Below are 26,857 nucleotides of genomic sequence, written 5' to 3'. Positions count from 1 at the left end.
TTAATAGAGGTGTACAGGATGATAAAAGGCTTGGATCGGATGCACAGCCAGAGACTTTTTCCCCAGGACAGAAATGGCTAATGTGAGGTGTCATAATTCTAAAGTGATTGGAGGAACGTGCAGGGGGATCTCAGAGGTGAGTTTTCCACACAGAAGGCAGCGGCTGTGTGGAACACGCTGCCAGGGTGGTGGTAGAGGCAAATATGTTGGGGACATTTAAGAAACTCTCAGATAGGCCCATGGATGATAGGAAATTGGAGAGCTATGTGGTAGGGAAGGGTTAGATTGATCTTGGAGTAGGTCAGAGGTCAGCACAACTTTGTGAGCCCAAGGGCCCATGCTATGCTATAATGTTTTAGGTTTTCTATTCTAGAATGCTAAAAAGAACATTGTCATCTTCAGAATGAGTTAGATGGGCTGAAGAACCTGTTTCTGTACTGTAATGTTCTATGACTCTATGACTGGATCTACTACCCGAGTGACATTTGAAGTGACAAAATTTAAAATGCTTTACATTAACAAAAGCAAAAGAAATTCTGCAGATGCTGAAAATACAAAGCAGCACACACACAATGCTGGTGGAACTCAACAAGTCAGGCAGCATCCATGGAAATGAATAAGCAGTTGCCATTTGAGGCCAAAACACTTCAGCAGGACTGGAAAGGAAGGGGGGAGATGGGGAGATGCCATAATAGGAAGGTGGGAAGGGCGAAGGAGGACAATCTCGAAGTTGATAGGTGAAGCCAGGTGGGTGGGGTATGGGCAGTGAAGAAAAGAAGCTGGGAGGTGATGGCTGGAAAAGTAAAGGGCAGAAGAAGGGAACCAGAGTGCCAGAACAGTTAGAGGAGAGGTTGTGGAGGCAGATGTTGGTAAGATTTCAGACAAATTGAGGAATCAAAAGGTTGAGCATGGTGTGTTTCGTGTCCTGAGCTGTGTATATTTCACTGCAAGAAGTACAGTATCGTAAGAAAAGCGGATGAGCTCAGGGCACGGATCAACACCTGGAATTATGACGTTGTAGCCAGTAGTGAGATGGTGCAGGAGGGCAGGACTGGCAGCTCAGTATTCTGGGGTTCCGTTGTGTTAGACACGACAGAGCGGGAGGGATTAAAGGAGAAGGGGTGGTGTTACCAGTCAGGGAAAATGTCACAGCAGTGCTCAGTCAGGACAGACTGGAGAACTCGTCTAGTGAGACATTATAGTGGAACTGAGTAATAGGAAAGGTATGACCAAGTTAATGGAACTATATAACAAACCACCCAGCAGTCCATGGGATTTAGAGGAACAAAATTTGTAGAGAGATTGCAGACTGTTGCAAGAAACATAAGGTTGTTATAGTAGCTGATTTTAACTTTCCACATATTGACTGGGAATCTCATACAGTAAAAGGACTAGATGGGATAGAGTTTGTTCAACGTGTTCAGGAAAGTTTTCTTAATCAGTACGTAGAAGTCCCAACTATAGAGCGCGATACTAGTTCTCCTTTCAGGGAATGAGACAGGACAAGTGAGAGAAGTTCATGTCGGGGAACACTTTGCATCTAGTGATCATGATGCCATTAGTTTCAAAGTGAATATGCAAAAAGATAGGTCTGATTCTAAATTGGAGAAAGGCCAATTTTGATGGTATCAGAAAAGATCTGGCAAGTGTGGAATGGGACAGGCTGTTTTCTGGCAAACGTGCACTTGGTAAGTGGAAGGCCTTCAAAAACAAAATTTTTGAGAATACAAAGCTTGTATGTGTCTGTCAGAATAAAAGGCAGGTGTAGGGAACCTTGCTCTTCAAGAGATATTGGGGCCTTGGTTAAGAAACAGAAGGAGGTGCATAGCAGGTACAGGGTAGTTTTAAGGTGCATGGAAGTAGGTACAGAGGAGATGTCAGAGTTAAGTTTTTCACACAGTGGTGGGTGTGTGGAATGCACTGTCAGTGAAGGTAGTCGAGACGGATGCAATAGGCTCTTTTAAGAGCCTCTTAGATAGGTACATGTAGCTTAGAAAAATAGAAGGCTATGCACTAGGGAGATTCTAGGCAGTCTCTAGAGTAGGTTACATGGCTGACACAACATTGTGGGCCGAAGGGCCTGTAATGTGCTGTAGATTTCCATGTTCTATGTCCTATATTCTATTACCGGAAGTTTGAACATGAACATTGATTTCTCGTACTTCTGGTAATGCCCCCCCTCACCCCCTTCACCATTTCCCATCCCCGTTACCCTCTCTCACCTTATCTCCTTACCTGTCCATCGCCTCCCTCTGGTGCTCCTTCCCCCCTTTTCTTTCTTCCATGGCTTCTGTTTTTTTATCTGACTCCTCCTTCTCCGGCCCTGTATCTCTTTCACCAATCAACTTCCCAGCTCTTTACTTCGTCCCTCGCCCCCACAGTTTCACCTATCACCCCCATATTTCCCTCTCCCCTCCTCCCACCTTTTAAATCTACTCTTCAATTTATTTTTCCCAGTCCTGACAAAGCATTTTGTGCGTGTTGCTTGGTTTTTCAGCATCTGCAGATTTTCTCTTGTTTGTCAGTGGAACACGAGGGGAAACGTCTTCACTGAGAGGATCGTGAGAGTGTGGAATGAGCTGCCAGCACAAGTGGATAGGAAAGTCACAAGCAAGAGAAAACCTGCAGATGCTGGAAATCCAAGCAACACACACAAACTGCTGGAGATACTCAGCAGGTCAGGCAGCATCTATGGAAAAGAGTACAGTCGACATTTCGGGCCGAGAGCCTTCAGCAGGACACGTATAGATACATGGACTGCACAGATGCGAAGGGCTATGGTCCTGGTGCAGGCCGATGAGAGCAGTTTAAATGTTTCGGCATAGACTAGATGGGCAGATGGGCCTGTTTCTGTGCTGTACTCCTCTATGACTCCGAGGAATCTGATAGGAGAGGAGGGTGGGCCATGGGAGGAAGGAGAGGAGGAGGGGCATGGGGGGAGGTGAGAGGCGGAGGAGAAGAGGTGAGAGGCCACAGAGTGATGAATTGAACCGGAACCCTGATGAAGGGTCTCGTCCCGAAACACTGACTGTTGGTTCATTTCCATAGATGCCGCCTGGCCAGCGCTTTCAGTGCGATGCTTTATTTCAGTTCGATGTAAGCTGTATATATTTCTGTGACCTTGGATAGGTTTCTGAACGTTTGCCAATGAGGTGCTGCTGTGAGCTTGCCCTGCAGCAGAATGGTAGTTTACTGTCTGTTGGACTCGATCCACACAGGTGGTAGTTTATTGCCCGTTCACCGGGATCGAGCAGACCTTCCCCTGTCGCAAGTGGCTGGATGAAGATGAAGGAGACGGACTCATTGAACGCGAACTGTATGAAATGGTCTCACTGCGACAAAAGAGGCAGAAAAGTATGTGCTTGTTTTCTGAATTAAACAGAACTCTTACGTTCCAGTGGAAATAAAGACTACTAGAATGGTTCCGATCGTTCAGTCAAACAGGGCCCTGGGCATTTGGAAGCCCCTCTTTCAGTAATATTTTCTGTTCTTTATTCAGAGATACAATACAGGGTTTTCAGCAATATTTTCTGTTCTTTATTCAGAGATACAGTATAGAACAGGCCCCTCAGGTCCAGCAGCCCCTGAATTAACCCTCGGCTAATCACGGGACAATTTATAATCACCAATTACCTACTAACTATGTCTTTGCACGCCGAGGAAAACTATGCACACACAGGAAGGACAAGCAAACTTCTTTCAGAAGGTGCTGGAATTGAACTCTGAACTCCAGAGTCCCGAGCTGTAATAGCCTTGGGCTGACCGCTTCGTTTCCCTGGCGTCCATTCTCAATAAGAGCCCAGCGGGTTGATTGCTCAGTACTAAGATGGGAAGTGATATCGTAGTGGTTAGTGGCTTTACAGTACCAGCAAACCGGTTCAATTCCTGCCACTGTCTGTAAGAAGTTTGTATATTCCCCCAGTGACCATGTAGATTTCCTCGGGATGCTCCAGTTTCCTCCCATATTCCAAAGGTGTACAGGCCGGGTTAGTAAGCTGTGGACACTCTGTCTCCCAGTGACCATGTATCTTTCCTCACAGACGTACGGGACGGGTTAGGAACTTGTTGCCATGCTATGTTGGCGCCAGAAGCATGGCAACACTTGGCGGCTGCCCTCTGCACATCCTTGTCTATGGTGGTTGTAGACAGAAATGACACATTTCTCTGTGTGTTTCGATGTACGCATGACAAAGAAAACTAATCTGTGTCGTTAAAATGGAGAAGAGAAAGAACTCCAGCGTAAGGTCACTTCCAGCAGCTCCAGAACCCGTGAATTCAGCCTTGTCCTTTACCTCCATGGGAAGAGGGTGTCCAGGCAAATTCTGTCCCCTTTCATGGCAGCTTAGCCTTCACCTGCAGGACAGAGGGAGGTGTGTTACCAAGACCACCACGAAACGTCTGCAGATTATCATGGTGAAATAATTCACTGTCTGAATCTGAGTTTTATCATTTCAAGAGGACGAGAATGTAAGAGCAGGATGTAATGTTGAGGCTTTATAAAGCACTGGCCAGACTGCACTTGGGTATTGTGAGCAGTTTTGGGTCTCTGATGTGCAGACGTTGGAGAGGGTCTGGAGGAGGTTCACAGCAATTATTCCAGGAACGAAAATGTTAACGAATGAGGAATGTTTGATGGCTCTGGATCTGTACTCACTGTCGTTTAGAAGAATGAGAGGGGAATCTCACTGAAACCTACTGAATAGTGAAAGGCCAAGACAGAGTGGATGTGGAGAGGATGTTTCCTATAGTGGGAGAGTCTAGTACCAGAGGGCAAAGCCTCAGATCAGTGGTAGTCCATTTAGAACAGAGATGAGGAGGAATTTCTTTAGCCAGAGGATGAAGAATCTGTGGAATTCATTGACACAGACAGCCGCGGAGGCCAGGCCATTGGGTACATTTGAAGCGGAGGTTTTAGACATGGGGTTCTGGTGGTGAAGAGACAAGATGTGTGGGGCAGTGTTCCTTAAGGAGTGGGTGATAATTAGATGGAGGGCCATTTCAGCAGTAGAAATGCTGTGCTCCATGAAACTGAAGATGTTCTTCCCGGAACAACTCTTGTTGGATTCCTATTGATTGTTTGGTGATGCAGGCTGTTTTTGGTGCCCTGGGTGCTGTTAGACTATGTCTTTGGTAGACGTGTGGAGAGTTCCTTTACCCCAGCAGAATGAAGTTGGTCCTTGTACCTTGCCTGCCAGGACTTAGTGCAACCTCACAGAACCCTGGAAACCAAGCCTGGATTTCCAGCCTCTGCAGTCTCTGGTGTTTAAAGAGGGAAACAGTCCCGCCGAAGGGTCTCGGCCCGAAACGTCGACTGTACTTTACTCCAGCATTTTGTGTGTGTGGCTCGGATTTCCAGCATCTGCAGATTTTCCCTTGTTTGTGAAGAGAGAAACATGTTAGTTTTAATTTTCGGAACAGGTAGGGAGATGGATCAGAAGGATAGGATGTCTGTGAGAGGGTGGTGAGCAGGGTGGCCCTGTGGATGAGAGGAGTTAATGACAGCAATTCAATAGATGACAGGGCAGACCATCTCAGGAAGTAGGGCAGAGGGGCACAGGCAGGTAGAGGTAGGGTTGGAAACCTGGGGTCCGCGGAGACCCCTTGGTTAATGGTATTGGTCCATGGTATTAAATGCTAGGAACCCCTGCACTAGGACATCCAGTTAGAACAGAGATGAGGAGGAATGTCTTGTCACAGGGTGTTGAATCTGGCAAATCCATTGCCACAGATGGCTGTGGTGGCCAAGTCATTGAGTATATTTAAAGCAGACATTAATCGATTCTTGCTTAGAAAGGGTTTCAAAGGTTATGGGGAGAAGGCAGGAGAACGGGGTTGAGAGGGATAATAAATCAGCCATGGTGGGATTTCGGAGCAGATTCGACGGGCCGAATGGTCCAATTCTGTACTATCCATTATGGTCTTGTGGGGTTTTATAATCAGTGTATAATCAATTCTGTACTATCTGTTATGGTCTTGTGGAGTTTTATAATCAGTGTATAATCAATTCTGTACTATCCGTTATGGTCTTGTGGGGTTTTATAATCAGTGTATAATCAATTCTGTACTATCCGTTATGGTCTTGTGGGGTTTTATAATCAGTGTATATGTTTGGACTTGAAAAGGCTGAGCTGCAGGCATTTCTCAGGGGGGAAATGGCTCATAAAAGAGGGCATATTTGTAAAGTGATTGGACAAAAGTATAGAGGGATATCGAGGTAGGATTTTTTACACAGAGTAGAAGTTTTGCCAGGGGTGGTGGAAGAGGCAGATACCTTAGGAACATTTAAGGAACTATTAGATAGACACACGGGTAATCGAAAAATGGAGGGTTATGTGAGGGAAAGGGTAGGTATATCTTAGAGTAGGTTATAAGGTTGGCACAGCATCGTGGGCCGAAGGGCCTGTACTGAGTTGTAGTGCTCAATACTCTATGTTCTCCTTCATAATATCCATCATCGGAGTCTTACTGTCTCTTTGAGATACAGCACAGTGACAGGTCACCTGGCCCACTGTGCCCACACTGTCCAATGACACCAATGAGCTACTAACCTGTACGACTTTGGACTGTGGGAGGAAACTGGATCGCCTGGGGGGAAACACAGGTGGTCACAGGGAGAATGTACAAAGTCCTTACAGACAGTGCCAGGAAACAAACGCTGGTTGCTAGTGCTGTAAAGCGTTACACTAGTCGCTACATTACCGTATCACCACACGTCCCATCACTCTGTACCAAACCGCACCTGACACTGGTGTGTAGACGTGTCACCGACCGTATTACAAATAGCTCCCTCTGTTTGGAACTAGAACATCCGTGGTCACTGTGGATCTGGACCAGCGATATTAAGAATGCCGGAACGGATGCCAATGTCTTCCTGCAGCTGTACGGTGACAAAGGAAAATCAGACGAGATGTGTCTGGACAACAACTCTGACAACTTTGAAACCGGCCAAACAGATAAGTTTATGGTGAGTGGAATGATCCCAGACTTTCCACAGAAGTCCATTTATCTGTCACACTGTCTCTGTAGCTGTTGCCCTCCTCATACCATTTTTCTCAACTTTCCCATAAGCCTGGCAAGTTTATAAATACAAAGGTGGAGTTACCTTTAGCAGGCTTCAGATTGCAGCATCTGCAGTCTCCTATGTCCATAAGACATAGAGCAGAATTAGGCCATTCAACCCATCGAGTCTGCTCCACCATTCCATCATGGACGATCCCAGACCCCACTCAACCCCATACATCTGCCCACTCACCATATCCCTTGATGCCCCGATCAATCAGGATTCTATTAACTATCACTTTAATAATACCCACAGGCTTGGCCTCCACCGCAGTCTATGGCAGAGCATTCCACAGATTCACCACTCTATGGCTAAAAATTCCCTCCTTACCTCTGTTCTGAAGGTTCACCCGTCAATTTTCAGGCTGTGCCCTCTAGTTCTGGATACCTCCACCAGAGGAAATATCCTCTCCACATCCACCTTATCCAGTCCTTTCAACATTCGGTAGATTTCAATGAGATCCCCCCAAGCATTCTTCTAAATTCCAGTGAGTGCAGGCCCAAAGCTGCTAAATGCTCCTCAAATGTTAACCCCTTCATTCGTGGAATCATCCTCATAACCCTCTGGACTCTCTCCAATGACAATATATCCTTTCTGAAATAAGGAGCCCAAATCTGTTGACAATACTTCAAGAGCAGCCTGACTAGTGTCTTATAAAGCTTCAGCATTATCTCCTCATTTTTATATTCAATTCCTCTTGAAATAAATGCTAACATTGCATTTGCCTTCTTCACCACAGACTCAACCTGTAATTAACCTTCCAGAACTCTTGCACGAGGACTCCTCAGTCCCTCTGCACCTCTGATGTTTGAATTTTCTCCCCATTTAGATAATAGTCCGCACTAGAGGACAGAGCATAGGTAGGCAGAGAAAGCAGGATCTCCCAGTGGCCACACATTTTAATTCCACGTCCCATTCCCATTCTGACATATCAATCCACGGCCTCCTCTACTGTAAAGATGAAGCCACACTCAGGTTGGAGGAACAACACCTTATATTCCGTCTGGGTAGCCTCCAACCTGATGGCATGAACATTGACTTCTCTAACTTTCATTAATGCCCCACCTCCCCTTCGTACCCCATCCATTATTTATTATTATTAATTTTTTTTTCTTTTCTCTCTCTCTCCTTTTTCTCCCTCTGTCCCTCTCACTATATTCCTTGCCCATCCTCTGGGCTCCCCTCCCCCTTTCTTTCTCCCTAGGCCTCCTGTCCCATGATCCTCTCCCTTCTCCAGCCTTGTATCCCTTTTGCCAATCAACTTTCCAGCTCTTGGCTCCAACCCTCCCCCTCCTGTCTTCTCCTATCATTTCAGATCTCCCCCTCCCCCTCCCACTTTCAAATTTCTTACTATCTCTTATTTCAGTTTGTCCTGACGAAGGGTCTCGGCCCGAAACGTCGACTGTACCTCTTCCTATAGATGCTGCCTGGCCTGCTGCGTTCACCAGCAATTTTTATATGTGTTGCTTGAAATTTCAGCATCTGCAGAATTCCTCGTGTTTGCGAATTCCATGATCTAAATCATTGACAAACAATGTGAAAAGCAGCAATCCCAATACCGACCCCTGAGGAACACCACTAGTTACTGGCAACCAACTAGAAAAGGTCTTTTTTAATTCCCACTTGCTGCCTCCTGCCTTTCAGCCATAGGATTTTATCTTGTTAAGCAGCCTCATGTGAGGCACCTTATCAAATACTTTATGAAATTCCAAGTTAATGACATCCACTGCCTCTCCTTTGTCTACACTGCTTGTTACTTCCTTGAAGAATTGTAACAGATTTGTCAGGCAAGATCTCTCTTTACAGAAACCATGCTGACTTTGACACTATTTTATCATTAGTCTCCAATTACCCCAAAACCTCTTCCTTAATAATGGACTTCAACACTTTCTCAACCACTGAGGTTAGGCTAATGGGCCTATAATTTCCTCTCTTTTGTCTTCCTCTCTTCATAAAGAGTGGAGTGACATTTGCAATTTTCCAACCCTCCAGGACCATGCCAGAATCAAGTAATTCTTGAAAATCATGACCAATGCATCTGTTATCTCTTCAGCAACCTCTCTTGGGACTCTGGTATGTAGTCCATCTGGTCCAGGTGACATATCCACCTTAAGACCTTTGAGTTTGCCGAGCATTTTTTCCTTTGTGATAGCAATAGCACTCACTCCTGCTCCCTGACACTCACAGACCTCTGGCACACTGCTAGTGCCTTCCACAGTGAAGACTGATGCAAAGTGCTTATTGTTCATCTGCCATTTCTTTGTCCCCATTACAACCTCACCAGCATCATTTTCCAGTGGTCCAATATCAACTCTGACCTCCCTTTTACTCTTTATATAACTGAAAAAACATTTAGTATCCTGCTCTATATTATTGGCTAGTTTCTTCTCATAGTTCATCTTTTCCTTTCTTATAGATTTTTTAGTTGCCTGTTGTTGGATTTTAAAATTTCCCAGTCATCTAACTTCCCACTCACTTTTGCCCTTTCCTTGGCTTTTATGCAGTCCTTAACTTCCCTTGTCAGAATGGTTGTCGGTCCCTGCCATTTGAGAACTTCTTCCTCTGTGGGACATATCTATCCTGTGCTTTGAGACTATTCCCAGAAACTTCAGCCACCTCTATTCTGCCATCATCCCCACCAGTGTCTCCTCCAATCCCCTGGGCAAGCTCCTCTCTCATGCCTCTGTAATTCCTTTTACTCCAATACATGTGAGTTATGCTTCTCCCTCTCAAATTTCAGGATGAATTCAATCATATGATGATCACTGTCTCCTAAGGGTTCCATTACGTTAAGCTCCCTAATAAGATCTGGGTTATTACACAACACCCAATCTAAGATAGCCTTTTCCCTAGTAGGCTCAAGCACAAACTGTTCTAAAAAGTCACCTTGTAGGCATTCAACAAATTCCCCCTCTTGTGATCTGACACCAACCTGATTTTCGCTATCCCCTTGCATATTGAAGTCCCCCATTACAATTGTGACATTACCCTTATTACGTCTTTTCCAGCTCCCTTTGCAATCTTAACCCCCACATCATGGCTACTATTTGGAGGCCTATATATGATTCTCATAATGGTTTTTTTCACCTGTTCAACTTCTTAACTCCACACACAAAGATTCAACATCCTCTGATCCCATGTCACTTCTGTCTAAAGATGTAATTTCATCTCTTCCCAACAGAGCCACACCACCGCCAATGCCTTCCTGCCTGTTTTTTTGATACAAAGTATATCCTTTGATGTTAAGCTCCCAAATCTGGCCTTCCTTCAGCCACGACTCAGTGATGCCCAGAACATCATACTGACCAATCTCTAATTGCTCTACGAGTTCATCCACCTTTTTCCAAATGCTACTCGCATTTAAATACAGCACCTTCAGTCCTGCATCAAACACTTCTTAAATGTTAACCCTGTCATTCTGGGCCGGGGATAATTCCTGTGAACCTCCTCTGGACCCTCTCCAACGTCTTTTGTTAGACAAGGCACCCAAAGCTGCTCTCAATACTCGAAGTGCACTCTGACCAATGCCTTGTAAACCTCAGCTTTTGTATTCTCATCTGAAATTTATGAGTGAAGGTCCCACACCAAGAGATTCAGGAACAGTTATTATTCCTCAACCATCAAGCTCCTGAACCAGTGTGGGTAATTTCACTCACCCCAACACCAAACTGACTCCCCAACATATAGTCTGGCTCTGAAGAACTCTACAACACATGTTGCCAGTATTTATCTCTTATTTATTTATTCATTTGTTTGTTTGTTTGTTTGTTTCTTTTCAGCTCAAGCTGTTAAAGCCTGAGGTATGGGCAGAGCCAAGCAGACTCATTTGTCAATTGCTGGGAACTTTTGGATTATTCCAGTGGTGTTTAGTACTGTGGCTTTTTGAAGAGTTACAGACATTGCATAAACTCTTCTTGGGCTTTCCAGCGGGGTACAGGTGTTGATTTTAACCGACATTTCGATGACAAACCCTACCATCCTCATCAGGGATGATGCCTATTGGCATGTCTAATCTGTTGGAATAATTACTAAATTCCTGTCATCCGTCCCTCCTGGTTGGTTAGTCTTCAAACTATTAGATTTCCGCTGTACCACCTTGTTTAAAATTGTATTCCACTTCTTATTTAGAGTGAGGCCTTGGTTTTTGTTTAAATTCCTATTCCCTAGTCTTATTTAAAGGCTTCTTTCACCAGACGGTCCCAAAAGCCATTGGCATGCCACAGTAGTTTTGTTCCATCGAAGTCAATCGTACGGCCATTGCAAATGCAATGTTCTGCTACTGCCGATTTCTCTGGTAACCCAAACGGATACACCTCCTGTGTTCCTTGACGCGGGTTTCCACCGTGCGTCCCGTCTGGCCGATATACGCTGCTCCACATTCACAGGGAATCCTGTAAGTGCCCTGTCCTGAGTGTCAGGTTAGCTGTGATCTGCACAAGCTGTGAGTTGAGCTTCATTACTGGTTTGTGGAGGGTAATAATCTAACAACTACAATGGAAATGGAGAAGGATGGTTGTCACCCGTTGCTGGACATTCTAATACGATGGAAACCAGACAGTACCCTCTGTGACATGGCGTCTACTGGAAACTCACTCACACGGACTTATACCTCAATAATAACAGCCACCGTCACGCCTCCTAGTGTAGAGCGGTTCTTTCTACTTTGATTAACCGTGTGAGAACTATTTTGACATGGAGAGTGTTCCCGAGGAAATAAGACAATTACGGATGACGTTCCCACAGAATGACTACAAGGTGAAGAAAATCAATCCGACCCTTAAAAAGGCTGATGGAATAACCAGGAAACATAACAATGAGGAGGAGCCCAAACACGAGGAAATCTGCAGATGCTGGGATTTCAAGCAACACACAAAAAATGCTGATGAACACAGCAGGCCAGGCAGCATCTATAGGAAGAGGTACAGTCGACGCTTCAGGCCGAGACCCTGAGTTGAATGAGGAGGAACCTATCACTACCGCCTGTCTTCCCTATATTTCCACAGTGTTTGGAAGGATTGCCAGGGCCATGAAGAAATACCGGATTAATACCATCCACAAACCCGTAACGAAGGTCAAGTCACAGCTTATGCAGGTCACAGGTGACCTGACACTCAGGAGGGCTGGTGTTTACAGGATTCTCTGTGAATGCGGAGCAGCGTATATTGGCCAGACGGGACGCACAGTGGAAACCCGCATTGAAGAACACAGGAGGTGTATCTGTTTGGGTTACCCGAAGAACTCGGCTGTACGGAACACTGCATTCGCAATGGCCATGGGATTAACTTCGATGGCACAAAACTACCATGCCAATGGCTTTTGGGACTGCCAGGTAAAGAAAGCCATTGAAATAAAATGCTCTATGTAAGAACTGGAAGTCCATTGAAAACAAGATGGGACAGCAGAAACGTGATTGGTTAGGGACAAACCAATCAGGAGGGACGGGAGATAAGAGTTTAGTGAACGTTTTATACAAACAGACTAGACATGCCAAGGCCTCATCGCAGATGAACATGGCAGAGTTTCTCATTGAAACGTTGGTTGAAATCAACATCAATACCCAGCTGGAAGCCCAATAAGAGTTTTATATCTCATATACTGTACAATGGGAAAGCACTAGATCCTTTTACATTTACATACATATTAACTTGTAGGCCTAATTGTTCAAAGCTAATGTGTGGTGACTTTGGGATGATGTCAGTTGTAGACATTATTATTGGGACAATGTTCATGTTCCATAATCTTTCAATTTCCTCTTTTAATTCAGCGTATTTCTGGTGTTTTTCACTTACTGATTTCTGTCTGTTATGTGTGTTTGGAATGGTATTAAGTAAATTGTTCTTGCTTGTTAATCCCATAATATTAGAAACATAGAAACATAGAAAACTACAGTACAGTACAGGCCCTTCGGCCCACAAAGTTGTGCCAAACATGTCCCTACCTTAGAAATTACTAGGCTTACCCATGGCCCTCTATTTTTCTAAGCTCCATGTACCTATCCAAAAGTCTCTTAAAAGACCCTATTGTTTCCGCCTCCACCACCGTTGTCAGCAGCCCATTCCACGCACTCACCACTCTCTGAGTAAAGAACTTATCCCTGACGTCTCCTCTGTACCTACTCCCCAGCACCTTAAACCTGTGTCCTCTTGTCACAACCATTTCAGCCCTGGGAAAAAGCCTCTGGCTATCCACATGATCAATGCCTCTCATCATCTTATACACCTCTATCAGGTCACCTCTCATCCTCCGTCGCTCCAAGGAGAAAAGGCTGAGTTCACTCAACCTATTCTCATAAGGCATGCTCCCCAATCCAGGCAACATCCTTGTAAATCTCCTCTGCACCCTTTCTATGGCTTCCATATCCTTCCTGTAGTGAGGCAACCACAACTGAGCACAGTACTCCAAGTGGGGTCTGACCAGGGTCCTATATAGCTGTAACATTGCCTCTCGGCTCCTAAATTCAATTCCACGATTGATGAAGGCCAATACACCGTATGCCTTCTTAACCACAGAGTCAACCTGCACAGCAGCTTTGAGCGTCCTATGGACTCGGACCACAAGATCCCTCTGATCCTCTACACTGCCAAGACTCTTACCATTAATACTATATTCTGCCATCATATTTCACCTGCCAAAATGAACCATTTCACACTTATCTGGGTTGAACTCCATCTGCCACTTCTCAGCCCAGTTTTGCATCCAACCAATGTCCCGCTGTAACCTCTGACAGCCCTCCACACTGTCCACACCTCCAAACTTTGTGTTATCATCAAACTTACTAACCCATCCCTCCACTTCCTCATCCAAGTCATTTATAAAAATCACTAAGCGTAAGGGTCCCAGAACAGATCCCTGAGGCACACCACTGGTGACCGACCTCCATGCAGAATATGATTGGTCTACAACCACACTTTGCCTTCTGTGGGCAAGCCAGTTCTGGATCCAGAAAGCAATGTCCCCTTGGATCCCATGCCTCCTTACTTTCTCAATAAGCCTTGCATGGGGTACCTTATCAAATGCCTTGCTGAAATCCATATATACTACATCTACTGCTCTTCCTTCATCAATGTGTTTAGTCACATCCTCAAAAAGTTCAATCAGGCTTGTAAGACTCGACCTGCCCTTGACAAAGCCATGCTGACTATTCTTAATCATATTATACTTCTCCAAATGTTCATAAATCCTGCTTCTCAGGATCTTCATCAACTTACCAACCACTGAGGTAAGACTCACTGGTCTATAATTTCCTGGGCTATCTCTACTCCCTTTCTTAAATAAAGGAACAACATCCGCAACCCTCCAATCCTCTGGAACCTCTCCCATCCCCATTGATGATGCAAAGATCTTCGCCAGACACTCAGCAATCTCATCCCTCACCTCCCACAGTAGCCTGGGGTACATCTCATCCGGTCCCAGCGACTTATTCAACTTGATGCTTTCCAAAAGCTCCAGCACATCATCACTACAATCACCAAGATCTTTTTCCATAGTGAATACTGAAGTAAAGTATTCATTAGTACCTCTGCTATTTTCTCCGGTTCCATACACACTTTCCCACTGTCACACTTGATAGGTCCTATTCTTTCACGTCTTATCCTCTTGCTCTTCACATACTTGTCAAATGCCTTGGGGTTTTCCTTAATCCTGCCTGCCAAGGCCCTCTCATGGTCCCTTCTGGCTCTCCCAATTTCCTTCTTAAGCTCCTTCCCATTAGCCTTATAATCTACCAGATCTCTAACATTACCTAGCTCTCTGAACCTTTTGTAAGCTTTTCTTTTCTTCTTGACTAGATTTATTATGGCCTTTGTACACCACGGTTCCTGTACCCTACCATAACTTCCCTGTCTCATTGGAATGTACCTGTGCAGAACTCCACACAAATATCCCCTGAACATTTGCCACATTTCTTCCATATTTTTTCCTGAGAACATCTGTTTCCAATTTAAGCTTCCAATTTCCTGCCTGATAGCCTCATAATTCCCCTTACTCCAATTAAACGCTTTTCTAACTTGTCTGTTTCTATCTCTCTCCAATGATATTGTAAAGGTGATAGAATTATGATCACTATCTCCAAAATGCTCTCCCACTGAGAGATCTGACACCTGACCAGGTTCATTTCCCAATACCAAATCAAGTACAGTGTCTCCTCTTTTAGGCTTATCACATATTGTGTCAAGAAACCTTCCTGAACACTCCTAACAAACTCCACCCCATCTGAACCCCTTGCTCTAGGGAGATGCCAATCAATATTTGGGAAATTAAAATCTCCCATCACGACAACTCTGTTATTATTACACCTTTCCAGGATCTGTTTCCCTATCTGCTCCTCAATATCCCTGTTACTATTGGGCAGCCTATAAAAAACACCCAGTAAATTTATTGATCCCTTCCTGTTCCTAACCTCCACCCATAGAGACTCCGTAGACAATCCCTCCATGGCGTCCACCTTTTCTGCGGCCGTGACTCTATCTCTGATCAACAGTGCCACGCCCTCACCTCTTTTGCCTCCCTCCCTGTCCTTTCTGAAACATCTAAAGCCTGGCACTTGAAGTAACCATTCCTGTCCCTGAGCCATCCAAATCTCTGTAATGGCCACCACATCATAGCTCCAACTATTGATCCACACTCTAAGCTCATCCACTTTGTTGCTAACACTCCTTGCATTAAAATAGACACATCTCAAACCTTCAGTCTGAGTGCGTCTCTTCTCTGTCACCTGCCTATCCTCCCTCTCGCGCTGTCTCCAAGCTTTCTCTATTTGTGAGCCAACCTCCTCTTCCCCAGTCTCTTTAGCTCGGTTCCCACCCCCCAGCAATTCTAGTTTAAACTCTCCCCAGTCGTCTTAGCAAATCTCCCCGCCAGGATATTGGTCCCCCTCAGATTTAAGTGCAACCCATCCTTTTTGTACAGGTCACACCTGCCCTAAAAGAGGTCCCAATGATCCAGAAATCTGAATCCCTGCCCCCGTTCCAATCCCTCAGCCACGCATTTATCCACCACCTCATTCTATTCCTATAGTCACCGTCACGTGGCACAGACAGTAATCCCGAGATTGCTACCTTTGTGGTCCTGCTTCTCAGCTTCTTTCCTAACTCCCTGTAGTCTTTTTCCAGGACCTCTTCCCTTTTCCTACCTATGTCATTGGTGCCAATATGCACCACGACCTCTGGCTGTTCTCCCTCCCACTGCAGGATATCTTGGATGCAATCTGAAACATTCCGGACCCTGGCACCTGGCAGGCAAACTACCATCTGTGTTTCTTTCCTGCACCCACAGAACCACCTGTCTGACCCCCTAACTATAGAGCCCCCTATCACTACTGCCTTCCTCTTCCTTTCCCCACCCTCCTGAGCCACAGGGCCAGACTCTGTGCCAGAGGCACGGCCACTGTTGCTTCCCCCAGGTAGGCCGAACCCCCAACAGTACTCAAACAGGAGTACTTATTGTCAAGGGGTACAGCCACAGGGGTACTCTCTAGTACCTGACTCTTCTCCTTCCCACTCCTGACTGTGAACCACTTGTCTGTCCCCCGTGGCCCCGGTGTGACCGGCTGCCTATAACTCCTTTCTATCACCTCCTCACTCTCCCTGACTAGGCGAAGGTCATCAAGCTGCATCTCCAGTTCCCTGACTTGGTCCCTTAGGAGCTGCAGTTCGACATATGTGGTGCAGATATGGCTATCCGGGAGGCTGGGAGACTCCAAGACCTCCCACATCAGACACCGAGTCCAGAAAACTGACCTCACACACATACTTCCTCCTTTCTGCAAATAACACAGGTAGACTTACCTTGCCTCGTCTCGTTACCACCTAAGCCCATTGAGCCAAAGCCCTATCATTCTGCTGCCTCTCACTGCACTGCCGGCTGAATATGGCGGTCTTCTTTTTAAAACTTTCGCGCTCTACTGGCTGACGTCACGCACCTGCGCAGTCTTGCCTCTCTTTACCCCTCTTTTTATTATATCAGGATGGTTCTTATGGATTGTCCTAACTGTAATAATGGATTGATTGTAATATAATTTGTCAGTCTCTGACTTTAAAACTGGATCAGACTTGTATTTATAGTAAGGTATGGTGTCTTTTGTAAGTTTGTATTTCAAAGCAAAACTTTGGTGACTGATGTTTGCCACTGATTGTGCCTGTGTTAGTAATCAGATTGAGTTAAACTGCTGCAGGATCCTGTAATGTGTTGGATTGTTTCTGGTTTCTCTTGGTATTTTCTGCATTTATCGTCTTGAATTTGTTGGCCTTTTATTAAATATTTTTCATTTTTGTTCTTATTTTTTCCTTTATCTCTCTCTCTTTGTATTTGCACAGTTTGTTGTTTTTTACGTGTTGGTTATTTGTTCGTCCTGTTGGGTGTGGTCTTTCATTCATTCTATTGTGTTTCTTGTATTTACAGTGATTGCCCGGAAGAAAGTGAATCACGGGTCTTATGTGGTGACATATATGTACTTTGGTAACAAATTTGCTTTGAACTTCTGCAGTGTGTTTCAATGGTCATTATCTGTTTACATCATGTGTCATCAACTCTTGCAGATTGAACTCCCAGACCTGGGAACATTTTACAAACTCCGGATCTGGCATGAGAAACGACATCCCTTTGCTGGTTGGCATTTGAACAAAGTAAGTCCCCAACAATGGGATGGAGCAAACTTGGTAAAAACTAGACTCGGAAATCTGAGGGGCAAAGGGAATGGTGAACCCTCATGCAGAGTTTCTGAAAGGTTAGCTTGCAGTTTGAGTCGGCGGTGAGGAAGGCAAATGCAATGTCAGCATTGGGAGGGCTGGAACTTAAGAGCAAGGCTGTAATCCTGGGCTTTATAAGACATTGGTCAGACTGCACTTCGAGTATTGTGAGGAGCTTTGGTCCCCTTAACTGAGAAAGAATTTAACACCATAAGACAGGAACAGAATTAGGCCATTCAGCCCATCGAGTCTGCTCCACCATTCCATCACAGCTGATGCAGGATTCCACTCAACCCCATACACTTGCATTCTCGCCACATCCTTTGATGCCCTGACCGATCAGGATAGCTATCAACTTCCCATTTAAATATACCCACACACTTGGCAGAGCATTCCACAGCTTCACTAGTCTCTGGCTAAAAAAGTTCCTTCTTACCTCTGTTCTGAAGGCCCTCCCCCCTCAATTTTGGATAACCGCAACATAGGAAATATCCTCTCCACATCCACCCTATCCAGTCCTTTCAACATTCTGTAGGTTTCAATGAGATTCCACCCCCAATCCCCCCATTCTTCTAAATTCCAGTGAGTAGAGGCCCAAAGCTGCCAAATGTTAACCTCTTCATTCCTGGAATCATCTTGTGAACCTCGTCTGGACTCTCTCCAATGACAACACATCCTTTCTGAAATATGGGCCCAGAACTGTTGACAATAGTCCAAATACACCGACCTAGTGTCTAATAAAGGCTCAGCATCTCCTCCTCCTTTTATATTCTATTCCCCTTGAAATAAATGCCAACATTTCATTTGCCTTCTTTACCACAGACTCAAGCTGTAAATTAACCTTATGTGAGTCTTGCATGAGGACTCCTAAGTCCCTCTGCACGTCTGATGTTTGAATCTTCTCCCCATTTAGATAATAGTCCGCACTATTGTTCCTTTTACCACAGTGCATTATCATACATTTCCCAACACTGTATTCCATCTGCCACTTTTTTGTCCATTTTTCCAATTTGTCCAAGTCCTGCTGCAATCACACTGCTTCCTCAGCACTACCTACCCCGCCACCTATCTTCGTATCTTCTGAAAACTTTGCCACAAAGCCATCAATGTTGCAGAAACAAAGGATCTGGTTGTGACTACGTGAGGAATGGAGATGTGTTAACCCCTATTGATATCAATGGATCTTGGGCCGAGAGGATGAACAGCTTTAAGTTCCTAGGCATACACGTCACCAACAATCTCACGTGGTTGGTATGTATCAGTGCCTCTTTCACCTCAGAAGGTTGAAGAAATTTGTATGGGCCCCCAAATCCTAAGAACTTTCTATAGGGGCACAATTGAGAGCATCCTGACTGGCTGCATCACTGCCTGGTGCAGGAACTGTACTTCCCTCAATTGCAGGACTCTGCAGAGAGTGGTGTGGACAGCCCAGCGCATCTGTAGACGTGAACTCCCCATGATTCAGGACATTTATAAAGACAGGTGTGAGAAAAGGGCCCCAAGGATCAGTGGGGACCTGAGTCATCCCAACCACAATCTGTTCCAGCTGCTACCATCTGGGAAACGGTACCGCGGCATAAAACCCAGGACCAACAGGCTCCGGGACAGCTTCTTCCACCAGGCCATCAGACTGATTAATTCATGCTGATACAGTTGTATTTCTATGTTATATTGACTGTCCAGTTGTACATACTATTTATTACAAATTACTATCAATTGCACATTAGATGGAGACGTAATGTAAAGATTTTTAATCATATATATGAAGGATGCAAGTAACAAAATCAATTCAATTCAAATCATTAACGAACAATGTGAGAAGCAGCGGTCCCAATACTGACCCCTGAATAACACCACAATTCACTGGCAAACAACCAGAAAAGGCTCCTTTTATTCCCACTCGCTGCCTCCTGCCTGTCAAGCATTCCTCTATCCATGGCAGTATCTCTCCTGTAACACCATAGAATTTTATCTTGTTAAGCAGCCTCATGTGTGACACCTTATGAAACGTCTTCTGAAAATCCAAGTAAATGACATCCACTACCTCTTCCTTGTCCACCCTGCTTGTTCCTTCCTCGAAGAACGCTAACATATTTGTTAGGCAAGATCTCCCTTGATAGAATCCATGTTATCATGAGTCTCCAATTACCTTGAAACATCCTTGTTAATAGACTCCAACACTTTCCCAATCTTTGAGGTTAGATTAACTGGCTTATAATTTCCTCTCTTTTTGTCTTCCTCCCTTCTTAAAGAATGGAGTGACATTTGCAGTTTTCCAGTCCTCCTGGACCATGTCAGAATCAAGTGCTTCTTGAAAGATCATGACCAATGCATCCATTAAGAAACTCTTAGATAGGTACGCGGAGCTTAGAGAAATAGAGGGCTATGCGATAGGGAAATTCTAGGCTGTTTCTAGAGTAGATTTCATGGTCGGCACAATATTGTAGGCCAAAGGGCCTGTAATGTGCTGTAGATTAGAGTGTTTCTATGTTATCTCTTCAGCAACCTCTCTCAGGACTCTGGGATGTAGTCCACCTGGCCCAGGTGTCTTACCCACCTTAAGACCTTTCAGTTTGCCAAGCACTTTTTCCAATGAGGACAGATGCAAAGTACCCGTTAAATTCATCTGCCATTTCTTTGACACCAATTATTACCTCGCCAGCATCATTTTCCAGAGGTCCACTATCAACTCTCACCTCCCTTTCACTCTTTATACAACTCTAACAGATTTGTCAGGCAAAATTTCCCTTTACAGAAAACATGCTGGCTTTGACCTATTTTATCATTAGTCTCCAAGTACCCTGAAACCTCATCCTTAATAATTGACTCCAACTCTTTCCCAGCCACTGAGATTAGGCCAACTGACCTATAATTTCCTTTCTTTTGCCTTCTTCCCTTTGTAAAGTGTGGAATGACATTTGCAATTTTCTAGTCCTCTGGGGCCATGCCAGAATCAAGTGATTCTTGAAAGATCACGACTAATGCAACCGTAATCTCGAAAGCAACCTCTCTCATGACTCCGGGATGTAGTCCATCTGGTCCAGGTGACTTATTTTCCTTCAGACCCTTGAGTTTGCCTAGCACTTTTTCCTGTGTAATAGCAATGGCACTCCCTCCTGCTTCCTGACACTCGCTGACCTCTGGCACATTGCTAGTGTCTTCCATAGTGAAGGTTGATGCAAAGTACTTATTAAGTTCATCTGCTATTTCTTTGACATCAATTACTATCTCACCAGCATCATTTTCCAGTGGCCTACTATCAACTCTCAACTCTCACCTCTCTTTTGCTTTTCATGTAACTGAAAACATATTTCATATCATGCTTTATATGATTGGCTTGTCTGCCCTCATATTTCATCTTTTCCCTTCTTATAGCTTTTTCAGTCGCCTTTTGTGGATTTTAAAAACTTTCCAATCACCCAACATCCCACTCATTTTTGCTTCCGTCTGTGCCCTTTCCTTGTGCTGGTACTGGAGAAGGTCCAGAGGTGGTACATGAGAATGATTCTGGGATAGAAAGGGTTAATGTTGAAGGAATGTTTGATGGCTCTGGGCCTCTACTCACTGCAATTCAGAAGAATGAGGGGGGATCTCATTGAAACCTACTGAATGTTGAAAGGCCTAGGTGGACTGGATGTGGTGGGAATGATTCCTATGAAGGGACATTCTGGCACAGCCTCAGAAGAGAAGGATGTCCCTTTAGAATGGAGATGAGGAGGAATTTCCTTAGCCAGAGGGTGCTGAATCTGTGGAATTCATTGCCACAGACGGGTGTGGCGACCAAGTCTTTGGGTATATTTAAGGCAGAGGTTGATAGATTCCTGATTAGTCAGGGCATGAAGGGATAGGATGAGAAGGCAAGAGATTGGGGCTGAGAGGGAAAATGGATTTAAGGATGAGGTCTGTGGTCTCAGGGTACTTGGAGATACGTGATCAAATAGGCTGTAGTCAGCATGGTTTCCTCAAGGGGAAATCATGCCTGACAAATCTGTTGGAATTCTTTGAAGAAGTAACAAACAGGTTAGACAAAGGAGAATCAGTTGATGTTGTGAACTTGGATTTTCAGAAGGTCTTTGACAAGGTGCCACACCTGAGGCTGCTTAACAAGCTACGAGCCCACAGTATTGCAGGAAAGACTCTAGCCATGGATAAAGCACTGGCTGATTGGCAGGAGGCAATGAGTGGGAATAAAGGGAACTTTTTCTGGTTGTCTGCCAGTGACTAGTGGTGTTCCACAGGGGTCTGTGTTGTGAGTGATTCTTTTCACTTTAAATGTCAATGATTTGAATGATGGAATTGAACGATTTGTTGCAAAGTTTGCAGACGATGTGAAGATAAGTGGAGGAGCAACTGGTTTTGAGGAAGTAGGGAGGCTACAGAAGGACTTGAGACAGATTAGGAGAATGGACAAAGAAATGGCAGATAGAATAAATTGTCAGGAAGTGTATGGTCATGCAGTTTGGTAGAAGAAATGAAAGGGTTGACTGTTTTCTAAATGGAGAGAAAATACAAAAATCTGAGGTGCAAATCGACCTGGGAGTCCTTGTGCTGGATTCCCTAAAGGTTAATTAGTAGTTTGAGTCTGTGGTGAGGAAGGAAGATAAGAAGGAATTTCTTTAGCCAGAGAATGGTGAATCTGTGGAATTCTATGCCACAGGCAACTGTGGAAGCCATCCCTTTATGTATATTTAAGGCAGAGTTTGATAGATCGTTAATTGGTCAGGGCATGAAGGGATGCAGGGAGAAGGCAGGAGATTGGGGCTGAGAGGAAAATTGGATCAGCCATGATCAGAACAGACAATGGGCCAAATAATGCTCCTGTATTGTATAGAAACATAGAAAACCTACAGCACAGCCCACAAGGCTGTGCCGAACATGTCCTTACCTGAGAAATTACCTAGGGTTACCCATAGCCCTTATTTTTCTGAGCTCCATATACCTGTACAGGAGCCTCTTAAAAGACCCTAACGAACTTGCTTCCACCTCCGTCGCTGGCAGCCCTTCCACGCACTCCCCACTCTCTGTGTAAAAAAACTTACTCCTGACATCTCCTCTGCACCTTCTTCCAAGCACCTTAAAACTGTGTCCTCTCGTGCTAGCCATTTCAGCCCTGGGGAAAAGCCTTTGACTATCCACACGATCAATGCCTCTCATCATCTTATACACCTCTATCAGGTCACCTTTCATCCTCCTTCACTCCAAGGTAAAAAGGCCAAGTTCGCTCAACCTATACTCATAAGACATGCTCCCCAATCCAGGCAACATCCTTGTAAATCTCCTCTGCACCCTTTCTATGGTTTACACATCCTTCCTATAGTGAGGTGACCAGAACTGAGCACAGTAATCCAGGTGGGGTCTGACCAGGGTCCTATATTAGATTATGAGAACACTCAGTCCTCTTTTAGATTAAGATTAGATTACATAGCTGCAACATTACCTCTCGGCTCCTAAACTCAATTCCACGATTGATGAAGGCCAATACACCGTATGCTTTCTTAACCACAGAGTCAACCTGTGCAGCAGCCTTGGGTGTCCTATGGACTCGGACCCCAAGATCCCTCTGATCCTCCACACTGCCAAGTGTCTTACCATTAATACTATATTCTGCCATCATATTTGACCTACCAAAATGAACCACTTCACACTTATCTGGGTTGAACTCCATCTGCCACTTCTCAGCCCATTTTTGCATCCTATCAATGTCCTGCTGTGACCTCTGACAGCCCTCCACACTATCCGCAACACCTCCAACCTTTGTATCATCAGTAAATTTACTAACCCATCCCTCCACTTCTTCATCCAGGTCATTTATAAAAATCACAAAGAGAAGGGGTCCCAGAACAGATTTCTGAGGCACACTACTGGTCACCAGCCTCCATGCAGAATATGACTTGTCTACAACCACTCTTTGCCTTCTGTGGGCAAGCCAGTTCTGGATCACAAAGCAATTTCCCCTTGGATCCCATGCGTCCTTACTTTCTCAATAAGCCTTGCATGGGGTACCTTCTCAAATGGTGTTATGGTCTATATGCACCAACATTTCTAACGTTTCACCCCATAGTGTATGGGAAATTTGTACTAGATTGTTTTTGGAGAAGTTTGTTAATTAGACACATACTGCATGCTAAGTGTAAATACATGCATTGGAAGAGAATGGGGAAATTGGAGTAGGAGTAGGTCACTGGGCCCCTCCAGCCTTCTTACTGTCCCATGGCAGATCAACCCCAGGCCTTAGCTACATCTGCGATGGTTCTCCGCTGATCTTAACCCATTAATGGTTCAAGGTTCTCCTGCATCTTCCTTAAATTCTCCACTAATCCATTCTGCATAACTTTTTGGGTAGACAACCGTAGACAACCAGTGCTTGATTGAGATTGATAGGTCCTCGGTTAGTAAGGATGTAAAAGATTACATGGAGAAGGCAGGAGAATGGGGTTGAGAGGGTTAATAAATTAGCTGTGATAGAATAGTGGAGCAGACTCAGTTAACCGAATGGCCGAATTTTTCTCCTATGTCTTATGGTCTGATGTTCTTGCCAGATGGAACTGTCCACATTGCAATGCTGTGTGTTTTTGATTTTTTTTAATTGCAGGTGACTTTAATGAAATCACTGACAAAAGAGAAGTATGATTTCAGATGCAGTCGGTGGCTTGACATCAACGAAGACGATAATGAGATTATACGGGAGCTGCCTGCTGAGGGGGACCTGGTGGATGAGGTCCAGCCTTGTGAGTGATTGGCCAGATGAAGCAGGAGGAAGTGCAGGCAGCTGATGCTCAAGCTGTTCACATGACCTCTGGTTGTTATTATTGATGTTTTTAAATCTTATTTCTTGCCATTTTGTTTCTGATCCCCTGCAGAGGTTGTTCTATTCTCTGGAGCCACAACCAAAGAGAAGAGCTCTCTGCACAGTCCACTGGCCCTCAGACACTTGTCCCCATTTCCCCTGATATTCTTCCTACCCCTTTGGGCTGATCACTTCCTCACCAGAAGTAGTGTGATGTAGCTGGAAGGCACTGTATATCTATCCTCCAGGCTCTGGGTGCCTAGGCCCCTAACCTCTGGATCTCTCGGCCTGTAGGCTCTGGGTATCTGGGTCTCCAGGCTCTGGGTGCTTGGGCCTCTAGGCTCTGGGTATCTCGACTTCCTGGCTCTAGGTATCTGGGTCTCCAGGTTCTATTTTTCTGGATCTCCAGGCTCTGGGTGCCTGGGCCCCTAATCTCTGGATTTCTCAGACTCTAGGCTCTGGGTATCTGGGTTTGCCATTTCTAGGTTTCTTGGCCTCTAGGATCTGGGTATCTAGGTTTCCAGGTTCTATCTTTCTGGATCTCCAGGCTCTGGGTGCCTGGACCCCTAATCTCCTGATTTCTCAGCCTCTGGGCTCTGGGTATCTGTGTCTCAGCCTGTTGGGTTTCCAGTCTTTAGGTACCTGGGCCTCTAGGCCTTGGGTATCAGGGCCTCTAGGCTGTGGGTATTTGGGTCTCCAGATTCTAGGTTTCTGGGCTTCTGGCCTCTGAGTATCTGGACTTACAGGCTCTGCCTATCTGGGTCTCCAGGTTCTAGGCTTCTGGGCTCTGGGTACCTAGGTCTCCAGGCTCTGCGTACTTGAGTTTCAAGGCTCTGCGTCCTTGGGTCTCTAGGCTGTGGGTAACTGGGTCTCCAGGCTCTGGGTATCTAGGCATCAGGCTCCAACCTCCATGTTTCACCATACATAATTTTTTGGGGTGGTACAGTCGGATAATGTACCAATGACATAACACTAATAGTGGGAGCATCAGGGACCAGAGGGCACAACCTCAGAACACAAGGACGTCCCTTTAGAACAGAGATGAGGAGGAATTTCTCCAGCCAGAGGGTGGTGAATTGTTTGCCATGCACGCCTGTGGAGGCCAAGTCATTGGGTATATTTAAGGCAAAGTTTGATAGGTTCTTGATTAGTCAAATGTTACGGGGAGAAGGCAGGAGAAAGGGATTGAGAGGGATAATAGATCAGCCATGATGGAATGGCGGAGCAGATTTGATAGGCCACATGCCCTAATTTTCTTCTGATATCCTATGGTTTTGTGGTTAGTGCATCTGCCCATCAGACGCAGAGGGAAATTGATGGACTTCATGGAACTCGCTGGCATCCGATGTTTTCCATTCTAAGTTATTGTCTTAGCTGAAACTGAGTCATATTTGAGATTTAAGCAGTGTGCTACAGTCAGGGCAAGATAGTCATGACAGATTTGTGGCCCCTGCTTCAAGTTGAAGGTAGGTTGATCGACCTGGCTGGACAGGAGTCGACTGCAAACAGGACTGCTGAGCAGAACTTGGATCCTACCAGTAGTGTCACTGTTAACCCTGTCCGCGGTGTCTCCGTTAACCCTATTAGCGGTGTCTCCGTTAACCCTATTAGCGGTGTCACCGTTAACCCTGTCCGCGGTGTCTCCGTTAACCCCGTTCGCGGTGTCACCGTTAACCCTGCCGCAGTGTCACCGTTAACCCTGTCCGCGGTGTCACCGTTAACCCCGCCCGCGATGTCACCATTAACCCCGCCCGCGATGTCACTCTGTTAACCCCGTCCGTGGTGTCACGGTTAACCCTGGGTTTCTGTGTGTTCCTTGCAGTGGTGAAGTATAGGATCATCATTTACACGGGCACTGTCAGCGGTAGTGGCACGGACGCCAATGTCTTCATCTGCCTGATTGGCGAACAGGGTGACACAGGAGATCGCGTGCTCTACGACAGCAAAAATAACGTCAATAAATTTGAGAAAAGCAATGTGAGTACAGGATGCCAGTGTGCTACTGAAATTAATCCGACCTGTGACAACCTGCCTTCCACAGTGTGTGTACTCCCTCAACAACTGTGCACTGTCTACCTTCCAAACGGGCCCAGATTTTAATAACACTGAACAATACACCATAGTACAGGCTCTTTGCCCACGATATTGTGCAACCTTTCAACCTAAGATCAATCTAACCCTTTCGTCCCACATAACTCTGCATTTTTCTATTTTATGAGAATAGGTTGAGTGAACTCGGCCTTTTCTCCTTGGAGCGACGGAGGATGAGAGGTGACCTGATAGAGGTGTATAAGATGATGAGAGGCATTGATCGTGTGGATAGTC

General features: G+C 45.3%; 1 protein-coding gene across 1 annotated transcript in view; it reads left to right on the top strand.

Moving 5' to 3' along the window:
* The window catches only part of LOC140194870 (lipoxygenase homology domain-containing protein 1-like), a 351,891-nt gene that overhangs the window by 158,506 nt on the left and 166,528 nt on the right, over positions 1-26,857 (top strand). Inside the window, exons 15-19 of the mRNA XM_072252157.1 lie at positions 3,219-3,354; positions 6,804-6,964; positions 17,596-17,682; positions 24,338-24,473; positions 26,355-26,509. Coding sequence (XP_072108258.1) covers positions 3,219-3,354; positions 6,804-6,964; positions 17,596-17,682; positions 24,338-24,473; positions 26,355-26,509 — 675 coding nt within the window. The remainder of the gene's footprint in view (positions 1-3,218; positions 3,355-6,803; positions 6,965-17,595; positions 17,683-24,337; positions 24,474-26,354; positions 26,510-26,857) is intronic.

The sequence above is a fragment of the Mobula birostris genome, chromosome 3, assembly GCF_030028105.1.
Source record: "Mobula birostris isolate sMobBir1 chromosome 3, sMobBir1.hap1, whole genome shotgun sequence".
Classification (NCBI taxonomy): domain Eukaryota; kingdom Metazoa; phylum Chordata; class Chondrichthyes; order Myliobatiformes; family Myliobatidae; genus Mobula; species Mobula birostris.
The sequence above is the reverse complement of the archived record's forward strand: the minus strand, read 5'-3'. Positions and strand labels throughout refer to the sequence as shown.